The sequence below is a fragment of the Drepanopeziza brunnea genome, assembly GCF_022702325.1.
Source record: "Drepanopeziza brunnea f. sp. 'multigermtubi' strain 214-2 chromosome Unknown ctg2, whole genome shotgun sequence".
In the NCBI taxonomy this organism is placed as follows: Eukaryota; Fungi; Ascomycota; class Leotiomycetes; order Helotiales; family Drepanopezizaceae; genus Drepanopeziza; species Drepanopeziza brunnea.
Window position 1 is genome coordinate 3,965,095 of NW_027094065.1, and position 16,106 is coordinate 3,981,200.

At 49.5% G+C, this 16,106-nt stretch overlaps 5 protein-coding genes across 5 annotated transcripts; 3 read left to right on the forward strand and 2 right to left on the reverse strand.

Moving 5' to 3' along the window:
• Positions 1 to 406: 406 nt before the first annotated feature.
• Positions 407 to 1,656, forward strand: L3040_002182 (uncharacterized protein; the record flags this gene model as incomplete). The annotated part of the gene is made up of 6 exons (XM_066157052.1): positions 407 to 464; positions 538 to 566; positions 866 to 1,024; positions 1,152 to 1,166; positions 1,231 to 1,273; positions 1,346 to 1,656. The coding sequence occupies 6 exons, from the start codon at positions 407 to 409 to the stop codon at positions 1,654 to 1,656; spliced, it is 615 nt and encodes a 204-aa protein (XP_066013045.1).
• Positions 1,657 to 2,333: 677 nt separating this feature from the next.
• On the reverse strand, positions 2,334 to 3,323 carry L3040_002183 (uncharacterized protein; the record flags this gene model as incomplete). Its single annotated transcript, XM_007292008.1, has 2 exons — positions 2,334 to 3,236; positions 3,300 to 3,323. 2 exons carry the CDS (start codon positions 3,321 to 3,323, stop codon positions 2,334 to 2,336), a joined length of 927 nt encoding a protein of 308 aa, XP_007292070.1.
• Positions 3,324 to 3,866: 543 nt separating this feature from the next.
• L3040_002184 (uncharacterized protein) lies at positions 3,867 to 7,424 on the forward strand (the record flags this gene model as incomplete). Its single annotated transcript, XM_007292009.1, has 1 exon — positions 3,867 to 7,424. One exon carries the CDS (start codon positions 3,867 to 3,869, stop codon positions 7,422 to 7,424), a length of 3,558 nt encoding a protein of 1,185 aa, XP_007292071.1.
• A 303-nt stretch (positions 7,425 to 7,727) lies between these two features.
• Positions 7,728 to 9,578, forward strand: L3040_002185 (uncharacterized protein; the record flags this gene model as incomplete). Its single annotated transcript, XM_007292010.1, has 2 exons — positions 7,728 to 7,808; positions 7,923 to 9,578. 2 exons carry the CDS (start codon positions 7,728 to 7,730, stop codon positions 9,576 to 9,578), a joined length of 1,737 nt encoding a protein of 578 aa, XP_007292072.1.
• A 5,090-nt stretch (positions 9,579 to 14,668) lies between these two features.
• Positions 14,669 to 15,069, reverse strand: L3040_002186 (uncharacterized protein; the record flags this gene model as incomplete). The annotated part of the gene is made up of 4 exons (XM_066157053.1): positions 14,669 to 14,747; positions 14,800 to 14,806; positions 14,903 to 14,930; positions 14,983 to 15,069. 4 exons carry the CDS (start codon positions 15,067 to 15,069, stop codon positions 14,669 to 14,671), a joined length of 201 nt encoding a protein of 66 aa, XP_066013046.1.
• Positions 15,070 to 16,106: the final 1,037 nt, after the last annotated feature.

The window sequence follows — 16,106 nt, forward strand, 5'->3', positions numbered from 1 at the left end:
TTGGAAGTGCAGTAGCCAAGATAATCTCGATGTAGAATTGGAGGCGTTGATCATTAAATCATTTCGTATTATATCGGGAGAGCTACCGCATTAGTCGCGAAGTCGTGGATTGTTGAAGTCGTCGAGTGGTGGATCTAGAAATTTGGTGTGGTGAGGTTATGTATGGGTGGGATACAAGGGCCCGCCGTCTCGATTGTTTTGGTCGAGCTCTGCGGCGCGTCGTGTTTAGTCACGTGCCGGGACTCGCATCAGACCTTATCAGTGTTGACCGAGTGTATCTCGATGAAGGGTATACAAATATAATTTGCTTTGATTACTGTAAATAAGTATCTCTCTGTGCCTGAGCCTATACCCATCGAGTTTCAGTTCCTTTTCTTCCTCCCCAAATGCCACGCACTTTCATTAGATGTCTGGCAAGAGCCAAGCGTACCCGGGTATCCTCTCCGAGAACCTTTTCTATATCTGTACCCCATCGAGGAAATACTTTGATGGAGACGAGTGGCTTTTCAGATACGCAGCTATAGGTTCGAGAAGCAGTAGCGAAGATCTGCTCAAATTATCCGGATGTAAACAATCTTCTCGCTTCCGTCGACTGTGTTTTGTTTACAGGTAATTTTTCTTTGGCTTGATATTTGATAGTCGATACTTATCAGTATAGCTTACTGCCCGTACATAATCTTACCTGGCCATTTGAACCTCACGTGGGAAAGTTGCAATTTCCAGGCTTGAGTATTGAGACTGTTATCATGTTTCCCATCTGTGCAGAAGAAAGGACTTGTCCTTAGTGATATCTTCTGTCGGGCGTTTTGATATTCATCTGCATGAATGTTTACTTTGCACACATATCTAATCTCTCGTGTGCCAGGAATACTGGACAGCGTACGATGAATCCGGAGAGTATCCCCATGAATTTCATAGAGATTTTTTCGAGAGTTGGCTGGATTGGGATTGCTTTGCCCGAGGACCTTGGTGGTTCAGGGCTTGGTATATCAGAAGCAACCATGATGCTGCAGATAATCTCAGAGTAAGACAGCTTCTAGTCTATCGTTCTTCATCATAGGTCATCATCATCATAGGTTAATACAAAAAATATCTTCAAGCTCAACCACTAGACATCTACGCAACGCAACCGGTAGCTAACTTCGCCACAGCTGAGTAACGACAACGTATGCTGCCCGACCTGATCAGTGGTAAATCTGGCGCCTGAGACGCTCAAACTCCGCACCCAAGCCACCCGAGACGGCGACCGCTATACGATTTCCGGGCAAAAGATGTAGGTCTCCGCGCAAAGATGGTTCTTCTCGCCCGCACCACCCCGCTCGAAGAAGTAACAAACCCTCCGAAGGCCTCTCGCCGTTCTTCATCGACTTCGACAAGTCAAAACAAGGCCTGGAACCAAAGCACACCTCCAAGATGGAGGGTAGGGCTGTGGACGCCAACGAGGTCTTCTTCGACAACTACTCCATCCCCGGCGACTCTCTCATCGGCAACGAAGACCAGGGCTTCAAGATCGTGCTCCACGGCATGACCGCCGCGCGCTGTCTCCTCGCAGGCGAAACCCTCGGCCTCAGCTACGCAGCTCTCTACCGCACATCCACCCACGCCAAAGACCGCGTCGTCTTCGGCCATCCAATCGACATGAATCAGGGGATCTAGCACCCGCTTGCAGACGGATACATGCTCCTCGAAGCTGCGAAGCTGGCGACGTACCACGCTGCTAGGCTGTACGACCAGCCGACGACGAACGTCAGTGTCACTCAGGCAGCGGCATTCTCGGCGCGTGAGAGGAGCATGCTGAGTCTTGGGGGAAATGGGACATGCGAAGGTGTATCATCTGGAGAGTGTTTTGTGCCGAGGATCGCGCCAGTGTCGAGACAGATGGTTAAGAATTATTTTGCGGATAAGGTGCTGAAGCTACCTATGATTTAATGAATATCGAGAGGGTGTAGATATATTCGAAGCCCTAAGTTGGCCTTTTTCTTTTCCCTTTGGATTTAGCATTCATAGTAGGAAACCGGGCCAAAATCAATGTCCAATCCATGCTGGAACATGATCCGAGGTAGTTTGGCTGGAGCTCCATCTTGCTCCGTACCGAGTAGGGGCCACTATATCCGCTCAGCATATGAGACTTTAGAAGGTATGGTCTTGTGCGGTATCCCTTTCTCCTATCTCACCAGAATCTCCAATCAAATTATATCAGCACTCATCCCACTCAATATCGAATACTGCCTCGCACATTGTACTACGTACAACAAGCCTGGCTCCCTTTCCTATGGATCCACTGCCTACCGCCACAAACTCCAAACTCCAATGCCTACGCCCAGATGCCGTCTCTACTTCTTCAAGGCCGCAAATCTCTGGGCCAACTCATCGACATCGGGTATGGTTCCACCAATAGGCTCCTTAATCTGTGTCCCCTTTCCCGTCCCGACATCCTGCATCTTCTTCGTGGGCTTCAAATCCAAAGTCCCCTTGACCCTAGGATGTAGATTATCCGTACTTGGACTGGGCGGATTAACCCTCAGCGGGCTCTGCGGTCCAAAACTCCTCGGCGGCGTAGCTTTGCTCAACTCCTCTCGCTCTTCGACCCCCTTCGCGCCCTCAACTCCGATTGGCGCCTCCATGTTCTTGTGCGCCTGTCCTCCACTCGGACTCTCATCATCATCATCATCATCATCATCATCATCATCATCCGCATAGCCAGGCGGCTCTCCCAACTCCGCCTTGGGCCTCTTGGGCCAATCCACCCCATACGTCCGCGCGATCTCCTCTAGGTAGCCGGTGACCAGCTCCGGCGGCGGCGGCGTGACGGCAAGCTTCTTCAGCACCTTCTCGCTAACCTTGGCATCGCTGTTCTCGAGGGCCTCCAGCGCAAATTCCTTCCCGTACTTCTCCACCAGCAGGTTCCGCACCTGCTGCAGCTCCTTCACATCGGTGCGCGGGGCGGCGTATATCAGGCTCTTGACGGCCTCCTCTAGTCCTGGGTCGCAGGTCCTCTCTTCCATGAGACCCGTCCGCGCAAGCAGCAGTTCGCAGTAGAGCTCGAGGATCTCGTGGAGCTCGGTGGTGATGTCGGAGCGGATGATATTCTCGACGCGGATCTTGGCCGACTCGATCTTGCCGGCCTCGAGAAGCTGAGCCATGGCGCGGCGCTGTTGCTTGGATACGGCTTCGTCTTTCTGTTGGACCATGCGTAGACGGGCGATGGAGAGCTTCAGCTGCACCTTGAGCTTGGCCTGGGTGGAGGGGAGGGATCTATTAGCAGGGGATTGTACACACGGTTTTGAAGGCATCCTTACGATGATTGTAGAAGCGGGCGCCATTTCCGAAGAGGTAGGGGAGGGTTAGTTGGTGAGGTTGACAGGAGGACTCGAGGGCGTTGAAGGGAGGATGATATCGAGGCCGAGGGGGTAGAGGGGTAGGTACCTAGGTAAGTACAGAGGTACCGGTACTCAAATGCACCGAGCTAAAACAGGTGCACACATTGAAAGTAATTATAGACGTAAATGCAAATATAAATATATACAACACCACATAAATTTTCCCTCACGCCATCTCCTCCAGCTCTTCTGTTTGTCACCCGGTACTGTTACTATCACTGTTACTGTCACTGTCCGCCACTCCGTACTTCAATTGATCCGACCCGCCACCGACCTCCACCCGCTCCACTCCACTCCTAACCTCATATCCTTCGATCCCTATCTCCATTCTCTCCCTGATTTATCCAGACCCGATACCATGGCGACGTACCGTTCAGCCCTCAATCAGCGGCCCTGGGAACTCTCGAAACCCTCAAATCTACCCGGATCCGGATCCGGATCCGGATCCAGATCCCCATTCCCCTCGACCTCCATCTCCACCCCATGATGGCGGCTTCAAAGACAAAATCCGGCCCCAGAAAGGCTGCGGACAAGATACAACGATGGCTGGAAAAGAGGGCGCAGGCCATCTGGACCAACCTTCTCACGAACCATCTCTGGCAACGGATATTCAAGAATACGTTGGCCACCACAATCACAGTCATCATAGCCCTGATCCCGGCCGTGGTCCAGGTCTACGGCCCTGCTGCATATCTGGCTCCCATCACGACTGTCTTCGGACATCCAGGCAGAAGATTCGGCATGATGGCAGAGGCTCTTGTCCTCACCCTCGCCGGGACGCTGCTGGGAGTAGGCTGGTCAGTCCTGGGGATATACCTCTCGAGTCTCGTATACGAGGACAATGCACCGGCGGCATATACAATCAAGGCTGTATTCCTGACCGTGTCATTACTGTTTCACGGATTCTTGAGGTCGCATACTCCGCGGCTGTTCATCTTTGTCCTCTTGCTGGTCATTGTCACGGTGGTTAGCTTGTCGGGAACGTATACAGCCGTCTCTGCCGCAAGTGTCACGACGATTCTGTACCCGGTTCTGACCGCATTGGCCATCCTCTTGCTCGTCAACGCCCTCGTATTCCCGGAGTTCTCGAGCAGTTTCTTAGGTACCACGACCATTGAGACCTTGGGAGCCACTGTGGGTGCTGTGAGAGATGCAGGGAAGTACTTTATCTCTATCGCTGTAGAGCCTGATGCAACGGACGTGAAAACAAGTGGAGGGGGAGGAGGGGAACAAAATATTGCGAAAAATCCTGCCGAAGCAAGAAACGACACGTCCACGACAATAGAAGCTTTTAAGCTCACTAAACTCAAATCTCTAATCGATGCGAAGCCAAAGCTTCGAGCCAAGCTCGCAGGCTGCAAGGCAGCTCAGCAGGAGTGCAATTTTGAGCTGGCTTGGGCCGTCCTACCTCCGAGAGACCTCAAGTTCATCAGTGCCACGAGCATGAACAACCTGGTGGCAAACGCCATCGCCTTGATTGCTGCCTGCGAGAGTAAGTTTGCTCTCATGGGTGATGCACATGAACAAAGCGATGGTGAGAACGATACCGGGCATGGAGTCGCGACTTTGGTCGAATTAGCCGGAACTGAAAGCGATGCTGTTTCATCCCGGCCCGGTACTGCAGTAGAGAGCTCCCACGACGAGTCTGCTGACGAGAAGCGTGCTGCGCAGCGACGGGGAGATCGAGAGAAGAGGCAGAAACCACAGAGAAGCAGGAACCGGTTTCAGAGGGAAATTGCAGACTTGGAGATGATCAAGCCCCACAAAGAGATTGAGTCGGGCGACGTGGAGCTGTTGAAGTACCTCGTGAGCAGAATATCCAAACCTCTCTCAGAACTTCAGACTGCCCTTGATCAGACTGTTGACGTAGTCACGTCCTGTCTAGCCTACTGCTACGATGTACCCAAGCTTCCGTCAGGTGCTCGAGCTCCCTCTGGTATTAGGGTGGAGGAGATTGACATCCGTGTGGACATATTGACAGAAGCTATGGCGGCCTTTGACAGAAATTCTGCGTTGGCTTTAGAAGCTGCCGCTTCTCTTCATGATCTGGAACACCCACAAATAGATGTCATGCCTCGGATGGAGACTTTCCTGGTGTCATCTTTCCTTCTCAATTTTCGTCAAGCTGCTTCACATATTCTGGAGATCCTTCGCCATTCGAGGCAATTAGTTGAGAAGCGACAAGCTAGGCATGGTCGATCGCGAATCTACGCTCCTAGAATCAACTGGCGCAAATGGCTCGTGTCTGGCGGAGAGGATGAGCCCTTGGCGTTGCCAGAAATTGCAAGAAAAGATGCGCGAACCGGGAGAAGCGACGGTGATGTGCAAGATGTTGATGACGGCTTTGTTGCAAGCATGGAAACTCATGTGGGCAACCAGGATATCGAGTCCGCGCCTCCGATTGACAGTGGCTTACAGTCACCACATACACCTGTACAGTCCCCTCCCAAGGCCCATCGGCAGGCCAGGAAATCAACTACAATAGATCGGGTCCGGAGTGGCCTTGCGGACATTCTTGAGTATTTGGCAGCAAGCGAGGATTTCATGTATGCCATCAAGCTGACGGTCGCCGTTTTCTTGGTGACTTGGCCCGCCTTCGTCCACAAGTGGAACGCATGGTACTCTCTCAACCGTGGGCTTTGGGCTGCTCTGCAGCTTGTGTTGATTACAGAGGTTGCGATCGGAACATCGGTCCAGACTTTCATGCTTCGCGCTGTGGGAACCACGGTCGGATGTGTATGGGGTTATGTGGCTTTTCAGGCTCGCAACGGTAACAAAATCGTATGCGTGATCCTTCTTGTGATTGGCATCATTCCCTCAACGTACATACAGCTTGGCAGTAAATACGTGAAAGCCGGCATGGTGTCGATCATCTCAATGTGTGTTGTGGCTCTGGCAACCGAAGATCACACCGTTCCCGGAACTGCAACAGAGAATTTCTTGAAACGTTTGATTGCTTTCTTGATCGGTGGCGTCGTGGCATTGATGGTAGAAGTCCTACTCTTCCCTGTCAGAGCCCGAGACCGACTCGTGGAGTCTCTAGCCGCATCCATCTACCAGATCAGCGAGATGGAAGCTTGCCTTGCTCACGGTGTTGAAACAGGAACTAACATCGACGTGCACTCTTCCCAAGTCAGAATCCGGTTCAACAGGGCCAAAGCCAAAGCCCAGGGAGCGCTGATGGCAGCTGGTACTTTCCTACCCTTCTGTGCCCAGGAGCCACGCCTCAAAGGCTCCTTCAAGGGCCTCGCTCTCATCTACGCCGAGATCCTCTTCTGCCTGCACACCATTGTTGATAGGATGGATAACACGATCCATCTCCGCCAAGAATACGGCTCGGGTGTGTTGGAGGATCTGAATGAGAAGGTATATCCTTACCGGCGCAACGTCGCTGGCTCAATCACCATCGTCCTGTTCGCGGTCCACGAAGCGCTCACTACTAAGCTTCCATTGCCGCAATTCTTGCCTTCAGCTCGCCTCGCCCACCTCCGCATGGTGAACCGGGTCCGCGAAGTCGTCCTTGCAGGCGACGTCCACCCACTGCACTCGGACCGCTCTGAGCTCGAGATGACGATGGTCAAGCGCATCGTACAGCAGAAATTCCTGAGCTGGAACGCAGCTAGTGCGGGGCAAATCGAAGTCATCGAGTACCTTGAAGAACTCGTTGACCTGGTCAAGCTTTTGGTTGGAGCCAACGAGTTCCGTAGTGGGCTGTTGACAAGACATAATTACAAAGGATTTGTGGATCGAATGCACGCCAGCTCGATGCGCGGAGCTGGCGAGGAGGCCGAAAGAGAGGAAATGGAAATGAGGGATGTGATGCTGGAGCCGTCTGAGGCGAGGATCTCGGGGCTGGTCAAGAGACGGACTACGTTCTCCAAGAGCCGTGTGGATAGAAGTCTTGGCCATGCTGAGAAAGAGGCTGAGATGGAGAGGGTCAGGAATGAGGAAGAGTTACCGAGATCGTTGCAGAGGGTCAGGAGCCGACGAATCGAAGAGCTGAATCTGTTGCGGACGAAGAGTCCAGATGGGATGGGGATATGAGGAGACCTGGAGGGAGGGAGAGTGCGGCCGGACCAGATAGTTGCTGATGAAGATGAATCTCTCTATAGAAAGAAAAAAAAAAGTAAAGTAAATACACAAGAGTCGACTGTAGGCTAGTCTTAGCGGGGTCACGCTCACCCCACTGACTCTTTGTGAGTGATGATCAGCCCGGCTTGAACTTCAAATTCGCGCGCACAACTTGAGATTATAGCAACATCAAGACTGCCCGCCGTCCAGCCTCCACCTTCCACCCTCCACCGCGGCGCAACTACATCCTCCATGTAAGGCATCAACTGCCCTACGATGGATTCCCCTTGGAAATTCGAGCAGTACACGCCCTCTTCGGCCTGTGAAATCTCCCCGCCTCGACCTCTGGACGCCGATGTTTGTCACTCCTGAGCCATCTCCCTCTTCCCCCTTCCCCCTTCCCCCTTCCCCCTTCCCCCTTCCCCCTTCTCCCTTCCTCCCTCCTCCCTCCCCCACTGACTGCAAATACAGCAATTTGCCAGTGAAAGCGCCGAGGTTGTCAGACTCACTAAGCTCCTCGCCGCTCTCCCCTATGATCCCGAGACCTGGCTGAATCGGGGCAACTGCCTCCGTCTCCTCGGCTATCCCGAGCTCGGCCTCGGCGATACATACAAAGCCCGCCTCTTGGTTGAAGCTGGCCTCCTTGACACTGACACCGACACCGACACCGACACCGACACCCCGTCGACTCTTGGAGATCAAGTCCGCCAGGCCTACCGCAAGAAGACTCATGCCCTGCACACCACAGATCCGGCCTGGATCAAATGCGCTTCCGCCGTATCGACGCCTGAGCTACTCGCCCAAAGAGCCAACGAGATGCTGAAGAGGCTCGAGTTGCAAATTTGGACGGAGCTCATGGAGGGATTGATGGCAGCAAATTGCTGCGTCGACTATGGACGGATGAGTCGCGAAGCGGTAGATAAATTCCCAGAAGATGAGGTTTTCCCCAGTGAAGTCGCCAACGCCGATGCATGGTATGCTCAGCGGAAGGACATCTTACAGCCTCAAGTGGACAGTGGAGAGATGGCCGAGTCACAGATGGCGTCGACTATCTTGAACGGAGGAGTATATCCAGTCGCGTACCCGTTCATGACCGAGGACCTCCTGATTCGGAACGAAGAGGTGTTCCAGGGTATCGTGGAGGACTTCGAGAGGGCTTCGACGAACGGTACGGTGGTCCGAAGTACGATTCGCAACACTACAGGAGCCGACGGAGAGGAATTCACCGAGGACGATTGCATCGGCGTGGTCGCGACACGAGAGATCGCCACAGGCGAGACAATCCTAATTGACAGAATGTCTGCCGGCACCGTGGCTGTTGATGCGGATCCCAGCGGTTGCCCGACATGCTGCGCCAGCCCCGTTGAGAGTTTCCGGAACGCCTGTTGCAACGTCCTGTACTGCTCTCAGGTCTGCGCCGATGTGGCGTTGGAGACTTTCCACGTTCCGATCTGTGGCAAAGACTTCGAGTACCTCTACACCGCTGCGAGGACAGCAACTGCCACGACCGATTTCTCCCTCGACGCTCTCTTGCTGATGAGGGCCATCGCCCTCAGTCTCGCGGAGGACTTGGGCCATCCACTCCAAAGCCAAGCCATGGTCAGACTCACGCCCGCCTACGGGTTCCGAGAACCCAACCTCATCATCTTCAACTTCGCGGACCACATCCAAACGCCCATCTCGATCCTCCAGACCCTCGGCATCAACATCTTCACGAACCCGCTCTACGACACCTGGGTCCTGCACACCATGAGGTGCCGCCTGCAGAATAACAAGCACGGCCAGACCCTCGGCGACTGGCCGGGCACCGGCATCAGCGGCCTCTACAGCATGCTGAACCACAGCTGCAGCCCGAACGTCGACTGGCGGCACGACTCGGCCAGCAGCGAGGTGACGCTGTTCGCGACGCGGGACTGTACGATAGGAGAGGACCTCTGCATCAGCTACATTGGACCCGCGGGTAATGCTCTGCCGGTGGCGGAGCGCAGGAAGAAGCTGATGGGCTGGTTCGGTATGCCTTGTCGGTGTGCGAAATGCACCCGGGAAGCTTTAGCTGCTCACGACGAGGTCCTGGATCTCGCTGCTGCTGCTACTGCAGAGCTAACATTGGAGGAACCTGAAGAGTGAGAAAATTATAGTATCTACTGTACGATAGGGGGTAGGTTGTAAGAAAGGCGAATGGAAGATGTTTTTCGTGATTCATACAACTTACTATGATGGTTTTTTCTTTTCTTTCTCTTTTCAAAGCTCAAATTTTACCATCTATTGGGTCTCACATGCTGAAGGCCGACGAGACAGCATTCCTGTATCGGACGGTGTTCTTGCGCTTGCTGACGTCTTACTCCAAGCCTTCCCTTCCTCCCTCCCTTCTCTTTCGATCTTACTTATTTTATTACTCCAGCTTGCGCCGTATACAGGCCCTTCCTATCTTTCTTAAAGTGCTCGATGGCCTGAATAAACGCTTGATGATTAAAACGCAAAAAAGGCCTCGCTTTCCGTAGATTAAAACGAGCGCGAAACAGCGCCTTTTTTCTGATCTAACGATTAGCCGAGAGCTTTTCGTAATGCAATAAATAAAAAATATCGAATCTAACACATAAGTAGGTGCATAGACATCCCAAAAGGGGGTCTTGCTGCGCCGACGTAGCCACTTCGGACATCGATCGTGATGTTGTCAGGATCCCGAAGCCGAAGCGGCTACGAAAATTCGGGCGTTGAGTTTTTCCATACCGAATGAAGCTGGAAGGTGGGAATGATGAATCGAAAAGTTTGAAAAGCGAATTCGGAATTGCTCGATGATAATCCCCGGTGAGATACGTGAAATTCGGGGGCGTTAACGATCAAATTGTCCGCTAGACGGTAAATCAATACCACTACTACTAGTAACGGTCAAGTTCTTCGGGCTTCCAATATTACGAATAGAAGTCGCGGTTAAATCGGTGTGTTGAAGAACGATATGTCGAAAGTATAATTTTACAAGGGATCTTACTAAGTCTTACACCGATTAGCTTATAAAGATTCAATTAGCCTTTGAAAGTAGCTTTGGGCTAGTATTCAGTCTGTGTAATAGAGTTGACCGGGCTTTAAGCTACCACGGTACAGGCCTAAGTATTACCCCTCGAGGGTGCCTTAAAAGTTTAGTTTCCACTTTAAAACCCCTGTTTTCCCTACCCTCGAGGGGTAATACTTACGCCTGCGACGTAGTATTTACGTAGTACCACGGTACAGACCTAAGTATTACCCCCCGAGGGTGCTTCAAAAGTTTAGTTTCCACTTTAAACCCCCTGGTTTCCCTACCCTCGAGAGGGAATACTTACGCCTGGGACGTAGTACGTACGTAGTAGTAGAAACCAGCGCTCTACGATCTAGAAGTATAAAGCTAAACTGGGTCCGACATTTATTCATGAGATACCGGCAGTAGCCGATGCGCTGAATTAAAGATCATCAGATAACTCTAACCAAACGGGGGGATCCCCACCCTTCAAGATCTGCCTTTATACCGGGGGGAAGCGAACTTGGCTACGTCTATACTACCGGTACAGTACTTAATACCACGGTACAGGCCTAAATGTTCCTGCCTGCAGGTGCTTTAAAAGTCTAAATCTCCACTTTAAATCCAAGTCTACACCCGCTAGTAAAGCAAGTCTACACCTACTGGCCCCATTGGGATATACTACGTAGTACTAAGCGTAGACCGTACAAGCGGCCACCTCGGCGAGACATGAATGATCACCTTTGCTTGATGAACGAGACTTAAGAACCGTTGTTTCCTCGACAAGAGAGGTACTTAGCTATACATCAAATTTTGGCTGTAATGTACCAAATTTGGTATGTAACCTGAATACCTCACCGAGGCGAGGCGACTTCTAATACGGTCTACGCCCACTTTACCTAATAGGGTGAATGGGTATAGACTTTACCACTGTAATGGGTGTGGACTTATCAGTATAGTCGTAGCAAAGCTCGGGGAAGGGACTGAGAAAAGGCGGCCGAGGCGTTCCTGGGTCGTATGGATGAAGTCAAGTTTGAGTCGAGTTTTTGAGTGAAGTTGAGCCGAATCTTAATCGAATCAACTTGAACTGAGCTTTCCTTGGCTGGGCGCAGTCGATAATATTTGTCTTCCCAGATAATGAATCGGTTTAACGATTTGGAAAATGACATGATATGGCATGGCTGCAGTTACGGAGGGACCCGTGCTTTACTTCTCTGGTACCTAGGTACTTATGCTACATAGTAGTTCCAGAGCTGGAATGGAGCATTAATAGTATCACGGACTGATCAGCTCTAATTGTCCTAGAAGACTCTGGAATTGGAGGTTAAGAATACGCATTTGCAAGGCGGGGGAGGGTGGGCAGCGGAAAGTGCGGTGTAGTGTACCTACAGCGTACTCACTACTACAACTGAAAATGCATCCGTCTAGACCCCGATTTTTACTTTATTGACCTTCTTTTCTATAACCTAGATTTAAACGATCACACCGCTCTGGGATGAATTCAATTTTCACGCGCAACAGGCCAGGACGGGATTTTATAGCCAAGATTCTGTGAGCGCATAAGCCTCGGGAGAAACGTGGCCGAGTAATTTACTTACTCTCTACAAGTCACCAGCCCCTTCTTAAATAATTCTAATTTTTGGCCGTGGGATAAGTTGACGAATTCATATTCATAGTACTTCAAGGGACGGGATAGTATGTATGTTGTTGTGCGCAAAAGCAGACCTCCAGTGCGCACTGCAATTCCCAGTATCATCGCCCTACTTACCGCTCGATATATCTTATTATGCTCTGAAATAGGTCTTCTGCTTTATAATTTACATTGCTCTACTTTACAGCCTTTACAGACCCATCTCGGCACCTTCGTACGCCTACTCCGTACAATTGGCTCGCCAGGTATGCATGTCGGGTTTGTAGCTGTAGCTTTGCATATACAACTTAGCAGACGATAACATCAGACTTCAGTCGTTGGTGATCCAAGAGTCTATGCGCGGAATAAAAAACTCTCATACGTGATCTTTAATTCTTGACTTTCCTCGGATATGACAAACGACAGTTGAGGCGCAGAAGCATCTGCAGACTCTTGTCCAGTCGACGAAGGGGATGCCAAAAGTCTTTACGGACGAATCTTTCACTATAACTATTACGAATCGTGAAAACGCCTCGGGCCATTTCTGTGATGTGATAGGCATGCGAGGAGAGATATTTAAAATCCGTTATGGGTAGAGGAAAGGAAAGAGAAGAGAAAAGGAGCGCCGAGAGGTTCGGGGACTGGTGGATAGATAATAAGAGAACGACACAATATGACTTCATCTTCACTTCTTGCCTCGTCTAGGCTATGCTAAGTCCAAATTTCCCTTTCTCGTGATAACGACCTTTCCAGCCTGAGAGTTACTTTTCCGAGCATGAGTTAGAAAAGTAAAGGTTGAGTTAGATGAAGTCAATCTCACGTAGCAGTCCAGATTTCTTTCGTGATCTGCCCAGAGATAAGGAAACTTCTTAGTTTTCCTTCGAGCCGTTGGCCGATCTTAATACCAGCAGCCACTGGAAGAAATGGCCGAAAGTTTGAACAAGGCAGCTAGTATCTCTTAGGTACTAATAATGCTAATAATATAAATACTTTGGCTGAAGCTTCCCAACTCCTAAGAGAACTACCGAATCAGTATAGCGCTTGATAGTGACTGTCCGCCTGACCCGAGCGATGCGATACACTTTGCCAATCTTGCTTCGCCCTTTCGTATTGGCACGGCCAGCCAAATATACGCCTGGCCAACCATTTATCGGATCGCAATCTTTGTTCTTAGTTTTGAAAAATATCAATACATGGAATTGAATATGCTGGCCGCACGAGTAAGCTCTTGGCGCCTTGCTTTCCGGAAAGCGGCCATTACTAACATCTTGGTGCTGGCTCTGCACGCAAGTTCGAACATGTTCAAATGATATGCCGAATTGGTATTTCATTGAATGAGTTAAAAAACGACATTTAGTAGTCCAAAATCAGCCCACGGGAAAACGCTCGTATTCTCGAACGTTGGCAATGCCGAGATACCTCGTATACTCAAATGGGAAACTTGGCCCTTCGAAGGGAATGTGGAGATATAAGGAAAGAGAATCAGACTGAAGTATATCTTTTTATAGGAAACTGTCACTTCCATCCTTCTATTCGCATTTCTCACAAGCTGCGCTTTCAATTCTTCGTAATTGGTTATCTTTTTTTATCGCCTTCTTGAGTTTCGGTAGTATTATACTTTTCTACCTTATCATCTTAATACGAATTAAAGATTCTTGGCAGCATGACTAAAAAGGCTATTGCTGTTGGTAAACCTTATACTAACTGTAAGTCTGGCGTTGAGATCACCTGCGAAGTTGACTTAGAAACGATACGATGGAATAGACCCTCGGAGCTAGCTGCGGCTCATAGTCCTTCCTGCTCTCAAGAAGACAGTTGAACAGAGCACGAGGCCCTGACCTCCAAATACCAAGAAGGTCATTGCCCGGTGTAGAACCACATCACCCCGCAAATAACGCATTAAAAGGAATTGACGAGCGTAACGGAACAATGATCTTTGGTAATAGAACTTTGGTCGGTATGCTAGCGCGGAATAGCTGAGTTGGTGATGACATCGATGAATAACTTCTGAAGATTACGAAAAACATCTCCGCTTCTCCATCCTTTACAAATATGCTCAGTTCCGCAGGAAAAAGGTGTTTTCTTTTAGCACGGGCAGAGCGCACCTACATATCTGGATGTCTAGACTTTTCCGAGTGGTCCGGCAAAGGCTCTGCTCGTTGCAGCTTATCGCAATACATTCATACCACAGAGCATGCGAGTACGAATGACCATACATGTCTTCCCTTATATACTGTTTCAGAGACTCGAAGATATTAACTATCTACATTTCGAATCCATTACGCACATGGATCTTTCTTCAAAGTTCTACGAGCTCAGCTTTATTTCATGATTAGAAAAGTATCTTGGGAATAAGCGCTCATAATATGATCTTGCGTAACGATTAGTGATCCAAAGTCAGAGATTGCGCTGCCAATTGTCACGATATATCTTATATTGTGTTGACTTTTAAATCGTACACAATCAAAGAAAGATCAGCGAAGTCGAAACATGCAATTTAATCTCTAGTACGCGTACCGCCTTAAAGTGGTAAGAATCCACACTGCATAAAACCATCTCCTATGTTCCAAAAAGCACAGGCGTCCCCAACTAACCCTACGCTCCAAAACTCAGGTCCAGGGTATGCCGAGGCTCTGCTACGTAGACCAGAGTATCCAGACTCGAGCCCTTCAACCTGGAAAATAATCAGCTCGGAATCTAACGTATCGCACTTAAAGAGCACATACCTGACTGCTTAGCAATCGGAAGTAGCGGCGAGCGAGCGCCTAGCACTTCCAGACGTAGGTGCAGGAAGAGCCAGCCGGGCTGCACGCAATTCTTGGACCATACTCCCCAGCTCTGCCCTGGCATTGAACCTCTGGATTGAAGACTGAAAGCTCGTACACACAAACCCCACTATCACCACACACTCCTTCCATGTTGTAAGTCTTCGGCACGTATTGTGCAGCGATGAGTGAAGGCGCGAGAGCGGCGATGATGATGTTGAAGAACTGCATATTCGCGGGATAAGGATTTCGAAGTCTGGAGAAGATTCAAATAGAAGTCGAGATAGAAGCTGATGTGCTATAAAGATGCGTGCTGATGAAGATGTCTGCTGATGATGGTAACGAAAGTGATGTGTGTTGATGATTCCTTTTATCGAGGAAATCTATTTTATATATATTCATAATCCAGCTTGCGAGATGGGTAAGCTGCGGAAGACCCTCACGGTTTGAATTCGTATACACTCTTGGCAGCTAATCTAAACAAGCAATGGAGATGCGAGACAAACGTCTCAAATACCTAGGCAATACCGGTAGACCGCTTTGTTTCTACGAGTCAGTCTATCATGATGAAGGGATATTCTTGGCACGCTTGAGCCATTTCTTCAAGTAAATTCTAGTTGCAATCCAGTTTCAACTAACCTTTATCCCGTATGAACTGCTATTTAATCACTCCTTAGTGCTGGTTTGAATGTCTGAATCGCTAGTTTGTAACTGGATACAAGGTGATTCATGTTGTTGTTATAATTATTACCGTCAGGCGGGTAGCAGGCGAAGCCTGCTGCCCTAGGACCTCTTATAAAGTATAACGGCGTGCTAAGCTAAAGAATTATATAAAAGAAAGCTTTAAAAATCTGTTTAAGATAGTGCAGAAAGAGCTATTATCATCTACGTCCTTTTCTTATAGATAAATGAATCATAATAAGGAAAGACTCTCTTATTAAAAGAAAAAAAAAAATGAAAAAGAAAGTAAAGCAAGTGCAGATTACCGTAGCTATCATAGAAGCATAGCTGAATTAGAGTCGCAAGACAACTAATATCAAGGCCGGACCGGGGTTAACCGTAGGTGGATATGAAACTGCTTAGAAGAGAAAAGAAAAAGAAAAAGAAAGTGTTTGCAATTATAATTAAAAACAAAACCAAACTCTAAGAACAATCTATTTATATTATATGATGATATCAAAACAAGTTTCCTTGGAAAGACATTATGCTGCCTTAAAAGGTCCTTAGTCTATCGCGTTTGCTAGCTTCTATAGCTTTTCTAAGGCGAG